The sequence below is a fragment of the Crocodylus porosus genome, unplaced genomic scaffold, assembly GCF_001723895.1.
Source record: "Crocodylus porosus isolate Cpor-Errol unplaced genomic scaffold, CroPor_comp1, whole genome shotgun sequence".
NCBI classification, from domain to species: Eukaryota; Metazoa; Chordata; order Crocodylia; family Crocodylidae; genus Crocodylus; species Crocodylus porosus.
Genome location: NW_017728907.1, coordinates 52844626 through 52859715, shown reverse-complemented (window position 1 = coordinate 52859715; position 15090 = coordinate 52844626). Strand labels below are relative to the sequence as shown.

General features: G+C 45.3%; 1 protein-coding gene across 5 annotated transcripts in view; it reads left to right on the top strand.

Annotated features, from left to right (window-relative positions):
• The window catches only part of RAB3B (RAB3B, member RAS oncogene family), a 111960-nt gene that overhangs the window by 90388 nt on the left and 6482 nt on the right, over window positions 1-15090 (top strand). For 3 of the 5 annotated variants that reach the window (XR_002100273.1, XR_002100272.1, XR_002100274.1), the window contains 2 exons: window positions 4258-4382; window positions 8468-8830. Coding sequence is in view for 2 of the 5 variants with exons in the window: in XM_019531416.1 (XP_019386961.1) it covers window positions 4258-4382; window positions 8468-8655 (313 nt within the window). In the remaining 3 variants the exon portion in view is untranslated. Of the gene's footprint in view, window positions 1-4257; window positions 4383-8467; window positions 8937-15090 lie in introns of those variants that run through there. The other 2 variants (XM_019531416.1, XM_019531418.1) reach the window with 2 other exon arrangements.

Here is a 15090-nt window from a genome sequence, read left to right as displayed (position 1 = left end):
TGCTGGGGTCCTTTGACCCCAGTACTCTTTCCTGCCATGGCAGGGGGTCGGACTTGATGATCTGCTCAGGTCTCTTCTGACCCTAGAAACTATGAAAGTATGAAACTATAACCCCTGCTCCACTGTGCTCTGTGGGGTGGGCAGAGCCACAGATGCACTTCAGGCGGCAAGCCCCCACTGCTGGGCTGTGGTCTGCAGGGCTCTGGAGTGCAGCCCTGGCTCCACAGAGCCCAGCCCAGCCCACCCCACATGGATGCAGGGGCACATGCCTGCTCCCGTGCCCTCCTGGACTGGCAGCGTGCAGTGGCGGGAGACTGCAGCGCCTGCATCCTGTGCCCCCCTAACCTCTCCCCGAGTCCCGCACACTCCCACCCTGCCTGGGCAGCTTGTCCTAGCCCCAGTCTCTCCCTCGCTGTGGGGGTGTTGATCTGCCTTCCCCACGCCCCTTCCCTCTCCCCTCTGTCCACCACAACAGACTTACCAGCTAGAGCAGGGGCGGGCAATTATTTTGGGTGGAGGGCCGCTTACTGAGTTTTGGCAAGCTGTCAAGGGCTGCATGGGTAGCCCCACCCCTTGACAGATGCCCCACCCCCTGGTCACCATCTTGTGACCAGAAGTCTCACCCCCTACCCCCTGACCTTGCCACCAGAGGTCCCTCCCTTTGCCCCCAGAAGTAGTCCTTTCAGCAAGGGGGTTTGCCATCTCAGAACCAGAAAAATACCAAATTCTATTCTAAAATGCGAACATCTACAACATTAATTAATTTGATTTCACAAAAATATTTTTGTCCTGATTTACATGTGTTTGTGTAGTGTATGTAGAGGTGGGTATGGGGGGAGGGTGGCTGGGGTTTGTGTATGGCAGCGTGAGGGGAGGCACAGGTGCATGTATATAGAGGGGTGTGCATGTGGGACTCACCCTATGAACACACACACACACACACACACACACACACACACACTGCCCTTGTGCCTGCACATACACACACAGTGCCCCATGCCTGCCAACACGCACATACTCTGCCCCTGTGCCCGCCGACGTGCACGTGCACATACACACCTCTACCCAGCGCAGTCCCATGCTCCGTGGTTGGGGGATGGAGCCGGGAGCCACAGCCACTGGTGCTGGAGTGGGGCGGGGGCAGGAAAGCAGGGAACTAGCTTTCTATGGCCGAATCTTTCATAGATTTCATAGATTTCATAGACATCAGGGCTGGAAGGGACCTCGGGAGATCATCGAGTCCAGCCACCTGCCTTCAGATCTGATTCAGCTGAATTGGGTCGGGACAACGATTTCAATCTCCGAATTGAATCACTGTCCCTCTGAATCGGCCAAATCCAAAGTGAATACTTGCTGCTTCGCACAGGTCTAACTAATTACTTCCTTTGATCTGCTGGCAACACACCTACCAGTGCAACCCAGTATACTGTTAGCCTTCTTGGCAACAAAGGCACATTCCTGGCTCATATTCAGCTTATTGCCCACTGTCACCCCAAGGTCCTTTTCTGCAGAGCTGCTGCCCAGCCAGACAGCCCTCAGGCGGTAGCGGTGCATGGTTGGTGGATGGGAGGTGTGCAAGACGAATTAATGATATGTTAAGGAAAACGTTGCATCTAGGTGGAAATCAGATGGAAAATAAAAATGGCACAGAAAAACCAATGCTACACTGTGGATAAATGATCTAGACTTTACCTTTTATAGGCCGGGCCCCCTTAATCCTTTCTCAGGTTCATCTGCCAGAGTTACCCCAGCTTAGCTTTCATCTGTTGCAGGATGAGAACAATACAGATGAGCTGTTAGCTATGGAACAACTGACCCATTTTCCACAGTAGTAACTAGGTTGTAACTCTGGTTAACAGGAATAATCATTATGCCAAAAAAGGGAGCTGCTGATGCTGACTGAATAGCACAATGCAGCTCCTATAAAATGGGGAAGATCGACTCACTAGGTGGATCTCTTTGCCTGGATGCAGCCACAATTCTAGATTTCTAAGAGGTTCAATTGGCTGACACTGTCTTGTTAGATTTATATGTAGATAAATTTAGTGTTTTGCACCTGTAAATCAACAAAAGGCATTTCAAATGAGTCATAGCATTAGAAACCTTTTTTATGTTCAGAGTAAATGCTGTGGAAACTGTGGTTCAGACAGTCAAGATGTTATTAGAGAAGGGAAAAAGTCCTTAGTCTTCCATAACTTACATTGGAAATGACAGCTGGGTTCAAAAAGTACTACTTTTTTGTCCTTAAGCTGGAACTCTAATGATGTTACTGATACATCAACACAACTGTGAACCTGAGACTTTCGTTTTCTCCCAAGCATGAAGCATAGCACTCTGCTCCATCATTAATTTGTGGAATTCAGCACAAATATAGCACGACCGTTTTCAAATCATGGAAATACAGATGTTTCCCTGGTGTGCTGGATTAGATAGCTAGTTAGGTTGAAACATCTCAGTTACATTAACTCTTGCTTTTCTATCAGCTCATGGGTATAAAGTCCACAGGTACAGGAAGTTAGATTTCTTTTCTTCACTTTAAAGGGAACAGGTTTGTTGCACATCCCATTTTGGAAACATCTTTTTACAGAATTCCCAGTAAATGTGTACAAGGAGCTTTTCACAACCCCATACACTATGACACAGGACAGATGCCTTCTTCCACTCTTTCTTTCCCCATTTAATTCTGTTTACATGACTGAGCCTCAGCTCTGATCGTGGCAAAACCAGGAGTTGAAGCAGTCGCACCAAGGGATAATATTGTAACCAGCCTGTAAGAAGCACAAAATTGCAAGACAGATTGCACTGACACCATTTTTAAGATCCACTATCTGAGGGTTTGTCTAGAAGGAAGCACTCTGAAAAATAAGACCAAACAGCTAACTTTGTAAAGTCAGTGTTTGCTTTCAAGGATTAAGCTACTGTGAACTAAGACCACTTTACTTCTGAATGATCCTATCCCCATGGGTTTTAATGAATCTGCATTAATTTAGGATGCAATGTAAACAAGTCCTTCACACTACCAGCCAGATGCAAGAACAAAGTGTTTAGAAAGTGCCAGTACTTGTCTCTCCAGTCCCTGTGTCCAGATCATTATGTCAGTGAGGACATCAGCATGGCCATCTTTTTAACTAGTATTCATCCTGTGACATGCATGTTCTGTTTAAGAATCAGCTGTATGAACCTTGAACACAATTAAAAGAAAGAGTTAAAACCACCTGTGTTAAGATGGTAAGAGGTGATGCCAGCAAAAAACAAATGCAAATCAAACATCACATGTTGATTTCCTACAGTGTAAGAAGAGCATATAAGCCTCAAAGTGCATAATTCTTTTTAATTTTTGCTTTTTGAAAAATCACCCTGAACTTGATAATTGGGCTTTGTTAGACTAATTTCCATGAGTGCAAATCAAATGTACTGTTTATTTAAGTCAATTTGCACAATACAGTCAACCTCTCCTTGCATAATAATGTGATTGTGTAATCTTGTGTGTGTACGTGAGGTATATAATCTCATCCTGAGCCCCTTTTCTTCCAAGATGCTACATTTCTCTGTACTGTTAATTTACAGATGTCTAACCAGCTTTCAGTCTGTATGATGTGATTCCTACTCAAGCCAAGATGACTTGCATTTTCAAGCATAACTTCTCTAAACAGTTTTCAATACTCTACTAAAATTTTAAATATTACATCTACCTCATTCCCTTTATTAACTTATTTTATCAAAAAGTAAGAGTGGTAGCAAGCAAATATCATTTATATGTCCGGAGATACTGAATTTTTAAAGCAATGTGGGGTTATTTTTGCCATATCTTTTATGATATATTGAGAGACTTTTTGATTGGTGGTTTGTAGCTATTATGTAGCCTTTTCGGGATTAGATCCTCAGCTGATATAAATCACTGTGGCTTCATGAACAACCACAATAAGAACTACCTTTACAAATTGTGTTAATTTCCCTAAAAGGTACTAAGTGAAATGATTTATTTAATCCTTTTGTTCAGTTCCCACAATGCTTAAATATATAGAGGTGAACTTTTTCAATACAGAAAGTTTTTATACAAAATGAGAGATAATAAAATAAAACCCACCCTAACTCAGGTAGGTTGCATTGCTATCCTATAAGTTTGCTTGGTAACTTTTTTTAAATCTGTGGCTGATTATTCGTTTGGTTTTAATGATTATAAATGTCAGTTTCTAGTATACAACTTTCTTTTGGCAATAGCAACAACAGGTAATTGTTTACTCTGTCTCCTCCCAGGGCTACTCAGATCAAGACCTACTCTTGGGATAATGCACAAGTCATTTTGGTTGGAAACAAGTGTGACATGGAGGATGAAAGAATTGTTCCTCTGGAGAAGGGGAAACATCTGGCCAATCAGTTAGGTACACATTAAAGCTTCTCTCCTCTTCTGTTTTTGTAACCTAAGCTATCCAGCCCAGTTTTTCATCTATTTTGCATTGTTTCCTATATCTCTGCTTAACACAGGCTCACACTGAAACCAATTGTTTGAGTAAGTGCTACATGGCATTCTGAGTAAAACATGCAAGAGTCAAATACAGTAAGGCCCGAGTTATACAAAGACAAAGCATGACCTTAACTCAAAGCATGCAAGTTGTCCCATTGAGCTTAATGGAGCTACTTCCATGCTTAAAGGTCAGCACATATACAAACCGCTAAGGAATTGGGGCTGGAGTGTGAAGTTTTTAACTGTACCGCCCATGATCTCTGACGGCTGCTGACAGATGTGGAAAAAACAAAAGCAAATGGCACTTTACTTTCTGACCCTGCACCAAGCACAGCACGTGCCCAGAAGAAAAGCTGCGTCAGTTTGAGCCATCTGGCCCAACATCTGTATAGATCATACACTTCAGCGGGGCTTTTTGGTGGTTTTATCTAATCAGCTATTAAAGGACCTTTTTTTTCCCCCTTTTCTTTTTCCACGTCTGTCAGTGGCCACTGTGAAGTCCCTGCCATCTGGTAAACCCTGTTAAAACTGACTTCAATTAACACATTTTCCAGGAAACCCTCGCAGAAGGGCAGAAGGTATTTGTTTGCAGGAAAGAGAGAGTTCATAGGGCACTCATGAGAATAGCTGTCATCCCTGGTTTTATTAAACTCTCATACAGTTCTTAATCCTCAGGTCTGTAATGTGGGTTCTGTTATTAGTTGGAAGGAGTGTCGTATTTTTGTTAGAAGCAGGGGCTGAATTGAGTCGTATTTTCTAAGCACTATTGCTAGCATGATGTGTGCCCTTGAGCGAGCTTATCCGTTATGAGCTAACCTCAATGTGAATATTTGTGTTGTTGTTGGGCCTACACGTCCCACACTTGGATGTTGCTCCACTAAGAGCTGTGCAGATACGGAACAAAAAGACTGTCTCTGCCAAAAACACTTATGATAATTAATTGTATGCGTGGAAGCAGCCAAATTCAGCATGGATTTATGTGTCTACAGGACAAGGTAGATGATCAACTCTATAATTTTGAAAAGGGGGCCATGTCTTTATATAGAAGCATAGAGTCAGAAGGGACCTTGAGGTTTATCAAGTCTGACCCCTGCACAAAGGCAGGATGTACTGTTCTCATAGACAGAAATTTGTTCACCTTTTTTTGAAAACCTCTAATAAAGGAGTTTCTACAACTTCCCTAGGCAGCCTGTTCTACTGTCTTATTGCTCTTACAGTTAGGATTTTTTTCCCTCAGATTAGGTCTAAATCTGCTTTGGTGCAGTTTAAAACCACTCTCACCTATCCAGACCTCTGTGGTAGGGTAAAACAGTGTTTCTCCATCTTTCTCATGGAAGCCTTTCAACAATGTCCCCCATCAATTCTCTTCCCTCCAAATGAAATGTACCTAGTTCCTTCAGTCTTTCCTTATGCAGCTTGCTTTTCAGTCCCGTTATCATCTTTGTTGCTTGCCCTTGGATCCTTTCCAGTTTCTCTCTCTGTCTGTACTGTGGTTACTCCAGTTTCGAATGGGGAGTCTAAGTGTCGCCATCATACAAATAATAAATAATGTATTTCCCCATTATTATCATTACATTAGTAGCAGACCATTATTTACAGTAGTAATGAAACAGACAATTTCATGTTTAGTTCACAAAAGACAGCAGGGCCCAATTCTCACATCTAGCATCTCGGTACCTTCTCAGCCTTGGGAAAATGTGAAAGTGCCCAAAACAGATACCTATCTTGCACATTCTGTAAAACATAAGCAATTGTTAATGCAAATGTGCCTTCAGATTTTGCAAAGGCAGTTTAGCTGTGGATGACTGAAAGTTAGATTTGAAATGCCTGAGACTCCAATGCAGAGATCTACTTGAGCTTTTACCCCATCTTCTAATGTTTGGGTCCCCTCTCCACACTACCACCGCTAACCTGTGCAATATCAAAAAGCTCCTGAGTCCTACACCAGGAATCTTTTACATTTGAGAGATTTCAAATGTCCATTGTGTCAACTCATCTATGGGCACATGCATGACCATGTGCGTGTGAACACACCCACTCACATCATCTGTCTCCATAACAACTGACTACATCAGTACAAAACTAATGAAGAATTGATACTCCCACCTCTTGACCTATCCTTGAACTTGTCAAATGCAACAGGAAGAAATGTATGCCACATGTCAAAGGAAAACAAAAACTAATTATGCTCTTGAAAGGCCCTGTCTACTTCCTACTCTGCTAAAGCCTTGCAGTGTATGAAAACATAGTCTGCTTCAGGAAGAGGAGAAAAACATGACTTTATCAAGAAATTGTTGTGTCTGTTAACTGAGGTCAGTGTTTGCTTGAGACCAGAAGTCAGTCAGCATTGTTTAACTTAGGCCAAGTACAGATGTTCATTTTCTACTGGGAGAATTGTTGTTCTCCCAGTAGAAAACAAAAGCATACAAACATTCAAACTTCTTTCCTCAGAGCAAAAATGGCCACTCTGGGTGCATCCCGATGAGCGCATACATGTGGCGTGCAAATTGCACATGCTGCATTCACCACATTGCTAATTTGCAGCTCAGTGAGGGTCACAGCTGAGCAGCAGGGGCAGAGATTTAAAAGCTGGATGGGCCAGAACCTGGCATGTGAAGGCTCTCCCCACGCCCAGTTCCCATTTCAAAGCTGGAAAGTCAGGTTTGGCTTCCTCTTGCTGTGTGCACTGCCCTGCTGACCTCGAGCAGTTCTGGGTGAGGCAGGCTGCTTTGCCACTGCAGAGAAGTGCACCCACCTTGTCCCACACTGCTCTCAGTCAGCCCACAGCAGCATGTGGTAAGGCTGGCTCCTGCGTCCCTTCAGCCAGGCTCCTTGAGCTCCAAATTGAGTCAGCTTAATTTGTGGCACAAAAGTTTGGCCCTCACTGTTCTAAATTAATGGCTGGTCTCAAGATCCAGGGAGAGTAAAACAAGACTTGTTCAGACTGACGGAGTTGGTAACACTTCACAGTTCAGTGCATTTAATATTCTGCTTTGGGGCAACGTGCTGAGGCCTGATGCAGGAACAGAATTTCCTGAATGAACAGGAGGGCTAATCTTGATGGTGTTGAGGCAGATTGTTTTTTGGGTTCAGGGTGTCGACTGAACATGCCAAACAACCCCCCACAAAAAAGTATAACAATCTTGAAATCTTCAGTAACTCAATAGGACTTCAGCCTTGCTGTTCTGTGATCGGGAAGGGGTAATACTGTGGGGAATTTTAGGCTACTTAGCTCTGCATCAGAAGCTCCTAGTGTTAGGTTTTAAATTCCCTGTCAGCTCCATCTGTATTAGAGAAATGCTGAAAGACCCCAACTAAAACCTCCCTCTACAGTGCTAGGTGCTGTACAAACCCATATTGACAGTCCCGGTCCTGAGACGCTTCTGATATAAACAGATAAAGATAGCGAGGAAAGGGAAATAGAAGCACAGGAAAGTGAAATGTTTTGCCAATAACCACACAGGCTGGTCAGCAGAAGAATGGGGAAGCAAGCCTCTGTTTCCTGAGTCGTAGTCCAGTGCTCCATGTGGTGGCCTGTGCTGCCTCTAGACAGCAACAGATGCTCTTAAAAAATGTCCTGCACTCCTCCCAGTTGAAGTACAAATACATGTCAGATAGCACAAGTTTGTCCCTTTTCTTTTCAGCATCATTGTTCACCTTCAGTTTAAATCCAGAGAAATTCTGCACGTGCATCAAATGAGGAAAAACAGATCCATTTAGATCCATAATGATCTGAACAAGTATTTAGCATGGCTCTGGAACAAAACTCTCATGTCTGTGAGCCTTGATTAGGCTGATGGGCTCAGTGCCATTTCCAGCCATCAAGCTGGGCCTCAGCTGAGCACCAGCATCTTCAAATCTGCCTGTTTCTCTGAAGTGCTTCCCAGCTTCTGGAGGAACACCACACAAATTGCTGGTGATTTAAACAGGTCATTACATTTATTTCAAGTGATCTTGATATAATCAGTCTCATTGATTTTTTTTTGTGAGCTTCCTTTGCAGGTTTTGATTATTTTGAAGCCAGTGCCAAAGAGAACATCAATGTGAGGCAGGTCTTTGAGCGCCTAGTGGACGTCATATGTGAAAAGATGTCGGAGAGTATAGATTCTGACCCTTCCCGAGGCTATTCTGGGAACAACATGCGACTCACAGACAACCTGCCTCCTGTGCAGCAGCCCTGTTCCTGCTAGTGACCTTTCCCTCTGAGAAATCTCTCCCCACCCCCCCAACTTCTCTGAACACGTTATCTGTTCACATGTGATGGTGTATTATGTAGTCTAAAGACAGAAACTTCATGGGAAAGTGGATGTGTTTGTGAAATGTCCTGGAAAGTCTCATACTTTCTATTTTTTATATATATATATCGTATGCATCTAAAAATGTAAAAAATAATAAATATTGCAAGTGCACCTAGCATTACTGTGTGAGTTGCCCTACTGAGTAACAGTTTTATCAATGTATTTTTAAATGACTCCTGCAGAGAAGGTAGCATGTTCTTTTATTATAGGTCCTTTTGCTGCATAGATACTGCACCAGCACGCAGCCCAATGTCTGATAAATGTCAGGGCTCATTAAAAAACCTTAAAAGAAAGAAAGGAGTTAGAAGAAGAAAAAACCCAGTGTCATCTGACAGAGCAGGAGGCAGAATCTTGATTTACATTCACCAAAGCCTAGTTTTCAAGGAGTTTAATGATTTACCTAGGGCAGTTAAAGGTAGGAGAGAACAATGTACTGGGAATAGGAGTGCACCAACAAAGATTTTCTTGGCTGATACCAATAACCGATTACTAACCAACTATATCAGCTAATGCTGGTCTGATAACCGATTTACTCAAGTTAAATCAGCGGGGCAGGGAGCGGGATGGAGCCATGGGCAACTCATCCAGAGGGCATGGAGGAGCGGCTCTCCACTGCTGTGCCTACCCCCGGGGGAGGCATGGGGAGCACATGTGCCCCCCCAGCCTTGTGCGTGTGGCAGATGCGGGCTGGTCACTGTGGTCTTGAGGCTCTCCACTCTGCTGCCTTTGTCCTGGAAGCCCTGCACCAGCCCCACACCCCCTACCCACTCGTATGGCTGGGGGCCTCCGTGGCCAGCCCTATGAAGAGAGGCTGAGGGACCTGAATCTCTTCAGTCTCTGCAAGAGGAGACTGAGGGGGGATCTTGTGGCTGCCTACAACCTTGTCAGGGGCCAGCAGCAGGGACTCGGGGAAAGGCTGTTCACCAGGGCCCCCTTTAGCGTCACCAGGAGCAATGGCCACAAGCTGAGGGAGGATAGGTTGAGGTTAGATATTAGGAAGAACTACTTCACTGTAAGGGTGGCCAGAGCCTGGAATAGGCTCCCCAGAGAGGTGGTGCTCTCACCTTCCCCAGAAATCTTCAAGAGGAGACTGGACAGGCACCTGCCTGGGGCCTTATGACCTCTGCCACCCCCAGTGCTCCTTCCTGCCCATGGCAGGCGGTCGGACTAGATGATCTGTCTAGGTCCCTTCCGAGTCATTGATTCTGTGATTCTACCCGCCTGGCAGTAGTGTAGGCTGTGAGTTGTGCCTTCTGCTGCCAGGCAGGCAGGGGGCATGTGGCCAGTGTGGGGATCCTGGGGCAAAGGCAGCAGAGCAGAGAGCCCTGAGTCCACAACAAGCAGTCCATATCTGCCCTCACCCTGCTTGGTTCTGCTCCACGTAAAAGCATCCCTGCACTTAAAACTGGTGGCGGTGGTGCTTGAACTAAAGCTCATTCACTGTGAGCTGCCCTGCTGACTTTGCCCCAGGAGCCCCATGCTGGCCACATGCCCCTTGCCTGCCCAGCAGCAGGAGGCAAATGTGCTGTCTCCACTGCTGCTGGGTGGGCAAGGGGCACATGGCTGGCGCAGGGCTCCCAGGGCAGAGGCAGCAGAGTGGAGAGCCCCAGGTCTGCAGCAAGCAGCCTGCATCTGCCCTGCACATAAATATGGTGGGGCACATGCCCCCCGGGAGGGTGCATACAGTAGCAGGAAGACACCCCCCACCCACAGCTCCATCCCTCTTCCCACCCTGACCCCAGGTCCCATGCATTGCCCTGGCTGGGCAGTGCCCCCAGCCCCAAACCCACCCCTGCCCCACTCTGTCCCTCACAGTGGGGGCCTCAATATGCCCCCCCATGCCCCTTCCCTCCCTCACACCCCTTCCCCTCAATAGACTTACCTGCAAGGAGCTGCTCTCCATGCTGCCAGGCTGTGTTCCTGACCACAGGCATGTGTGCGGCGCCCCCTGCATCTCACTTCCAGCATACCCAAGCAGGACCCCTTCCAGGCTAGAATGCTGCTGGCCTGTAAGTGGAAACCTGCTGTTCCTGAGAGCACTGAGGCATCTGGGGGCCCCAGCCCCACAGGGGAGAGGGAACCCAGGTGTCCAGGTATCGGTAAACATTATCAGCTACAACAACCTTTCTGCTTGACACAGGCTACCAAGAAAATCAAGAGATTGGGGCTAGATGTTGTGCCATGCTTCTAAGGAGTTAAGAATCCAGGCAGAATAGGATAAAAAATGGCTGTTAGTCACATCAGCACTTCTAATTTGGGTCCAGTACAATCTCCACCTGAGCCAGAGCACCTCCAGGAGCTGTTCTCACACATGGCTGCTCCATAAATGGAGTAACTGGACTGTAAAGCTTTGTGGCCACTGCTTCCTTCAGCACCTGAACACACCCCACCAGCTGTGCCTCACATACCACCTTGCACAATGTTGATCTGCAGTTGCTTTGTACCTCCAATCAAATACCTGAGAGTAGATCTATTAACTGTATGAAGGGACTTAAGAAAAAGTTGGACTTTTAGCCTTGAGTGGCAGCATCTCAAACAGTCCCAAGTATTTGGAGCCAAAGCATGAGTGCGGAACATGAACGCCACTCTTAAGCTACCAGAGCAGCTGATTTTTTTTAATACTTTGTCCTACAATGGTACCTATGACCTCTTGCACATTCATTTAATGGTATGATTAGATCCGATCCTTGATCCCAACAATTGTGCCTTCTGCCATGCCACGCAAGGCACAATGGGAATCAGCCAAAAACTGTTACACGTCTTTTGTAGAATATTTTTGTGGCTGGTTTCCCATTTTGTCATGCCGTTAATTCATTGGACATGCAGCAGGGTAACCATTTATGGCAGAATTAACAGGTTAATTGCACCTTAATATGTCTGGCAGGGCGCAGAAGCCACATTCACAGATTTATGCAGCCCTCAGTGCTAGGTGCTGCATAAACACAGAACAAAGAGATGTTTGTGCGCCAGGCAGCTCACATGCTAAGTAATATAATCAGCCTAAAAGAATGTGTTAAAGTCTTAAACCCATAGTCTATGAAACATTTACTGTGGTTATTATAGAACAAAAATATTTTGTTTTATCAATATGCCTGGCACTTTTTCTCGAGCATGATAAATCCCAAAGGAATCGCTGTTACAGCATCCTGTAGAATACAACCAAGGAAACCTCTGAAAAGATAAAAGGTATGCCTACAGAGTTCCAGCCTGTGGCACACCTATGGCATAGCTTCCCCCATGGAGAGGTGTTTGAGTCAGGCACAGGAGACAGAGGGCATGGCTCTGACATCAGCAGACAACACACATCTGTGTAGAATCTGGAGCTGTTGGGAATTGTTTTAATGAAGTTGGTCTGTCTTTCGTGTGTGCTCTCTCTCTTGGGTCCCAGGTTCATCCTACTTTGGAAGAAGAACATTTTTAAACAAAGTTTTATGGGATGGAAAAACAATTTCCTTAGTGAAGGTCCCAGAAGTGTCGTACCTTTTGTATGACGTTCCAAGTCCTTTAGCAGTGAAGATCAAGCTAGAGTCCTGCTGCTATCTGTTCCCGTCCCCAGGCCTGTACAATCCTCTTTTCTTTGTGGTGTTGTCTGTGGAGAAGAGAATTATTGTGCCAAGATGTATCAAATGTATAAATTCCCTTTGGAAATCAGTCTGGTTGGTTTTGGCTTTGGACTGTCTTGAGTTTCTCCAAATAAGAGCTACAAGGGTCACAAGAGACTTTATTTATAGAGAATTTAAATAAGGTTTCTAGGTAATTAAGGGCCCATTCCCACTGAAGTCAATAGGAAGCTGATTGCAATGGGAGCAGGAGTAGGGCTCTTATTACTCTGACTGTTATCAGAATGGTTCTAACTCTATAGTGGTTGATTAGATAATGGTAAAAATATGAAGAAATGCCAAAGGCTGACACAAGTATACAAGGGCTTTTTGGAACGGCAAGTCCAACAGTGCAGTTATAATAATCAGCAAGGATCTCAGCAGCTGGTATTTTTTTCCTTTATCAGCCTACCTGGTCTGTCTGGCAAAATGGAATTTTTCCCTTTGGATTAGAGAAAAATGGGAAAATTAAAACTTGGACATTCTACTATGTGGTCCTTCCTGGGAAGCCCATCTTTATAGGCTAATTTAAATCTTGAGGGGAAACATGGCAAGGCTGGGTGAGAAAAGAGGGTGGTCTTAGATAATGGGAAGAGAGACAGAAAAACACCATTTTTCCCCTTCTACCCTCCGCAATAAAAATATCTATGTTTTCCTCTAAAAGGCTTCCTTTCCCAGAAAACCATAGAAAAGAATTGCAGCTGCACCCCAGGACTCTGAGGTTAGAAGGAACAGACTCATTCTTCAGAGCAAGACCCAGCAGGTGGAGCAGGGCAGCACATCCTGAAAGCATGCTGAGGCGCAGTTGAGGCCCGACTTGCCCTACATTCTGCTGCAATGCCTTGCTTAGTAAAACGATGCTTGCTGTGTCTAGAGCTCGATCTTCTGGAGAGCACCTGTCCTAGGAACGTGAAGTCTTCAGTGCTTGGCATGAGGAAAACAAATGCAAACCCAGGGAGCACTGGTTATAACTTACCTAAAGCAGTGGTGTCAAACACACTTGGCTTGGCTCTGCAGGCTGGATGAATGGCGTAGGACTGGTCTGCAGGCCATATGAAGAGTGAAGACTGACCCTGCAGGCCAGATCAGACCCATGTTCCCCCCTGCCTGCCTCTGCCCCCTGCATATTGGATCTAGTGTACACGGCACCTCCTCCAGACTAGCCAGGATGGGCTCTGTGTACCGTATGGATCCCAGCCCAGCCCAAACAGGCATCACGTGCAGCTTGTGTCCCAGGTCCTGCATGCAGGGGTGGTCCAGCACCCCCCCCCTGCTGCCTATGGGTCAACTCAAGACCCAAGGGCAGCACCGGGGTCTGGATGGGCCAGGTCTGGCTTATGGGCCATATCTTTGATACCCCTGACCTAAAGGCATAGGTCAGCTGACTGTGAAAGGAGCGGTGCAGTTCAGAAAATATTCAAGTTTTATTTCAAATCCCTGCCATGGACCTGGACATTCAGTTCTAATGGAGTTCCATCAGGTTGGAAATCCAAACAAAAATTATTAATTTAACATTTTAATGCTCCTAGAACTACAAGCCGGGTTTGGAGGAGGTGGACTTGTTTCACCTCACCTCTATAGAAGAATACCAGAAGGCAGGTCAAGCTAGCACTGTAGAGACTACAAAGATCCCACCCTGCCCTGCCTTCTGCAGACTAGTATGGCTAACTACCTCTCTCAATAGAAGGATGAGAATTACGGAATAAAATAATAATGATTCAGATTAAATAAATAGTGTCCTCAGAAGGTGAGAAACAGGAGAGCTTCCTCATGTCTCAAAAGCTTTTCAAGAGGTTTCTTAAAACTATAGAATACTGGACTGTCACCCTTAATACATATTCCTACTTGAAAAGCTGAAAGTGTCATGGATGTAGCGAGCTATACATGTGCTTTGGGTTCCACCTTGTGGTTAAATGAGGCAGACTGCTGAGCACAAAACCCTCTAAAAAAGGTAAGTGCCAAGCTCTGTGTTCAGGGATGTATTTGGTAGCTGTGTTGGTCTGAGACAAAAAGAAATGCAAAACTCTAGAATTTTTGGTTCAGAGGTGATACCTGTTATTAAACCAACTAAGACACTGCAAAAAATTATCTTTTTCTGCAAGCTTTCAGGCACATGCACCCTTCCTGCCATACCTACACATCAAAAAGCAACTCACAAAGACACTTTCACGGACCCAGAGGAACAGACTTCCACCTTCTGCTTCCTCTGTGCAAAAATGATGTTTATTTTCTACCTATGGGGACTTTTTACCATCTTTAATTTTCCCTGATCCTAAGGAAGGGCATGTGTGCCCAAAAGCTTGCAGAAAAAGATAATTTTTTTGCCATTTCTTAGTTGGCTTAATATAAGGTATCATCTCTGAACCAGAACTTCTAGAGTTGGAGCTCTGTCTTCTGCATTCTCCTGTTTGTAAAAGCCCCTGAGCCCGTGGTTCAGCTCTCACAGCTCTGCTGTCTTTGAAGGCTTCACAAAGGCTGCATGGGACTGCGCAGCTAAGACTTCTCTTGAAATACTGAGTGATTGGGAAACACTTCTGAACAATCTTTTAAAAAAGGGGGAAATAAATGCCCCACCCGTACGCCACGAAGAGGGAGGCCAATACAACACAGTGGTCACATATGAGCTCTTGTCAGAAATGGAGTATTGTTAGAAATGCACAGCTTGCATTTTGCACCTGATAAGAAAGAAACACTGCCAAGGACTTTTTTCCTTGCCCAGCCTTGCCAC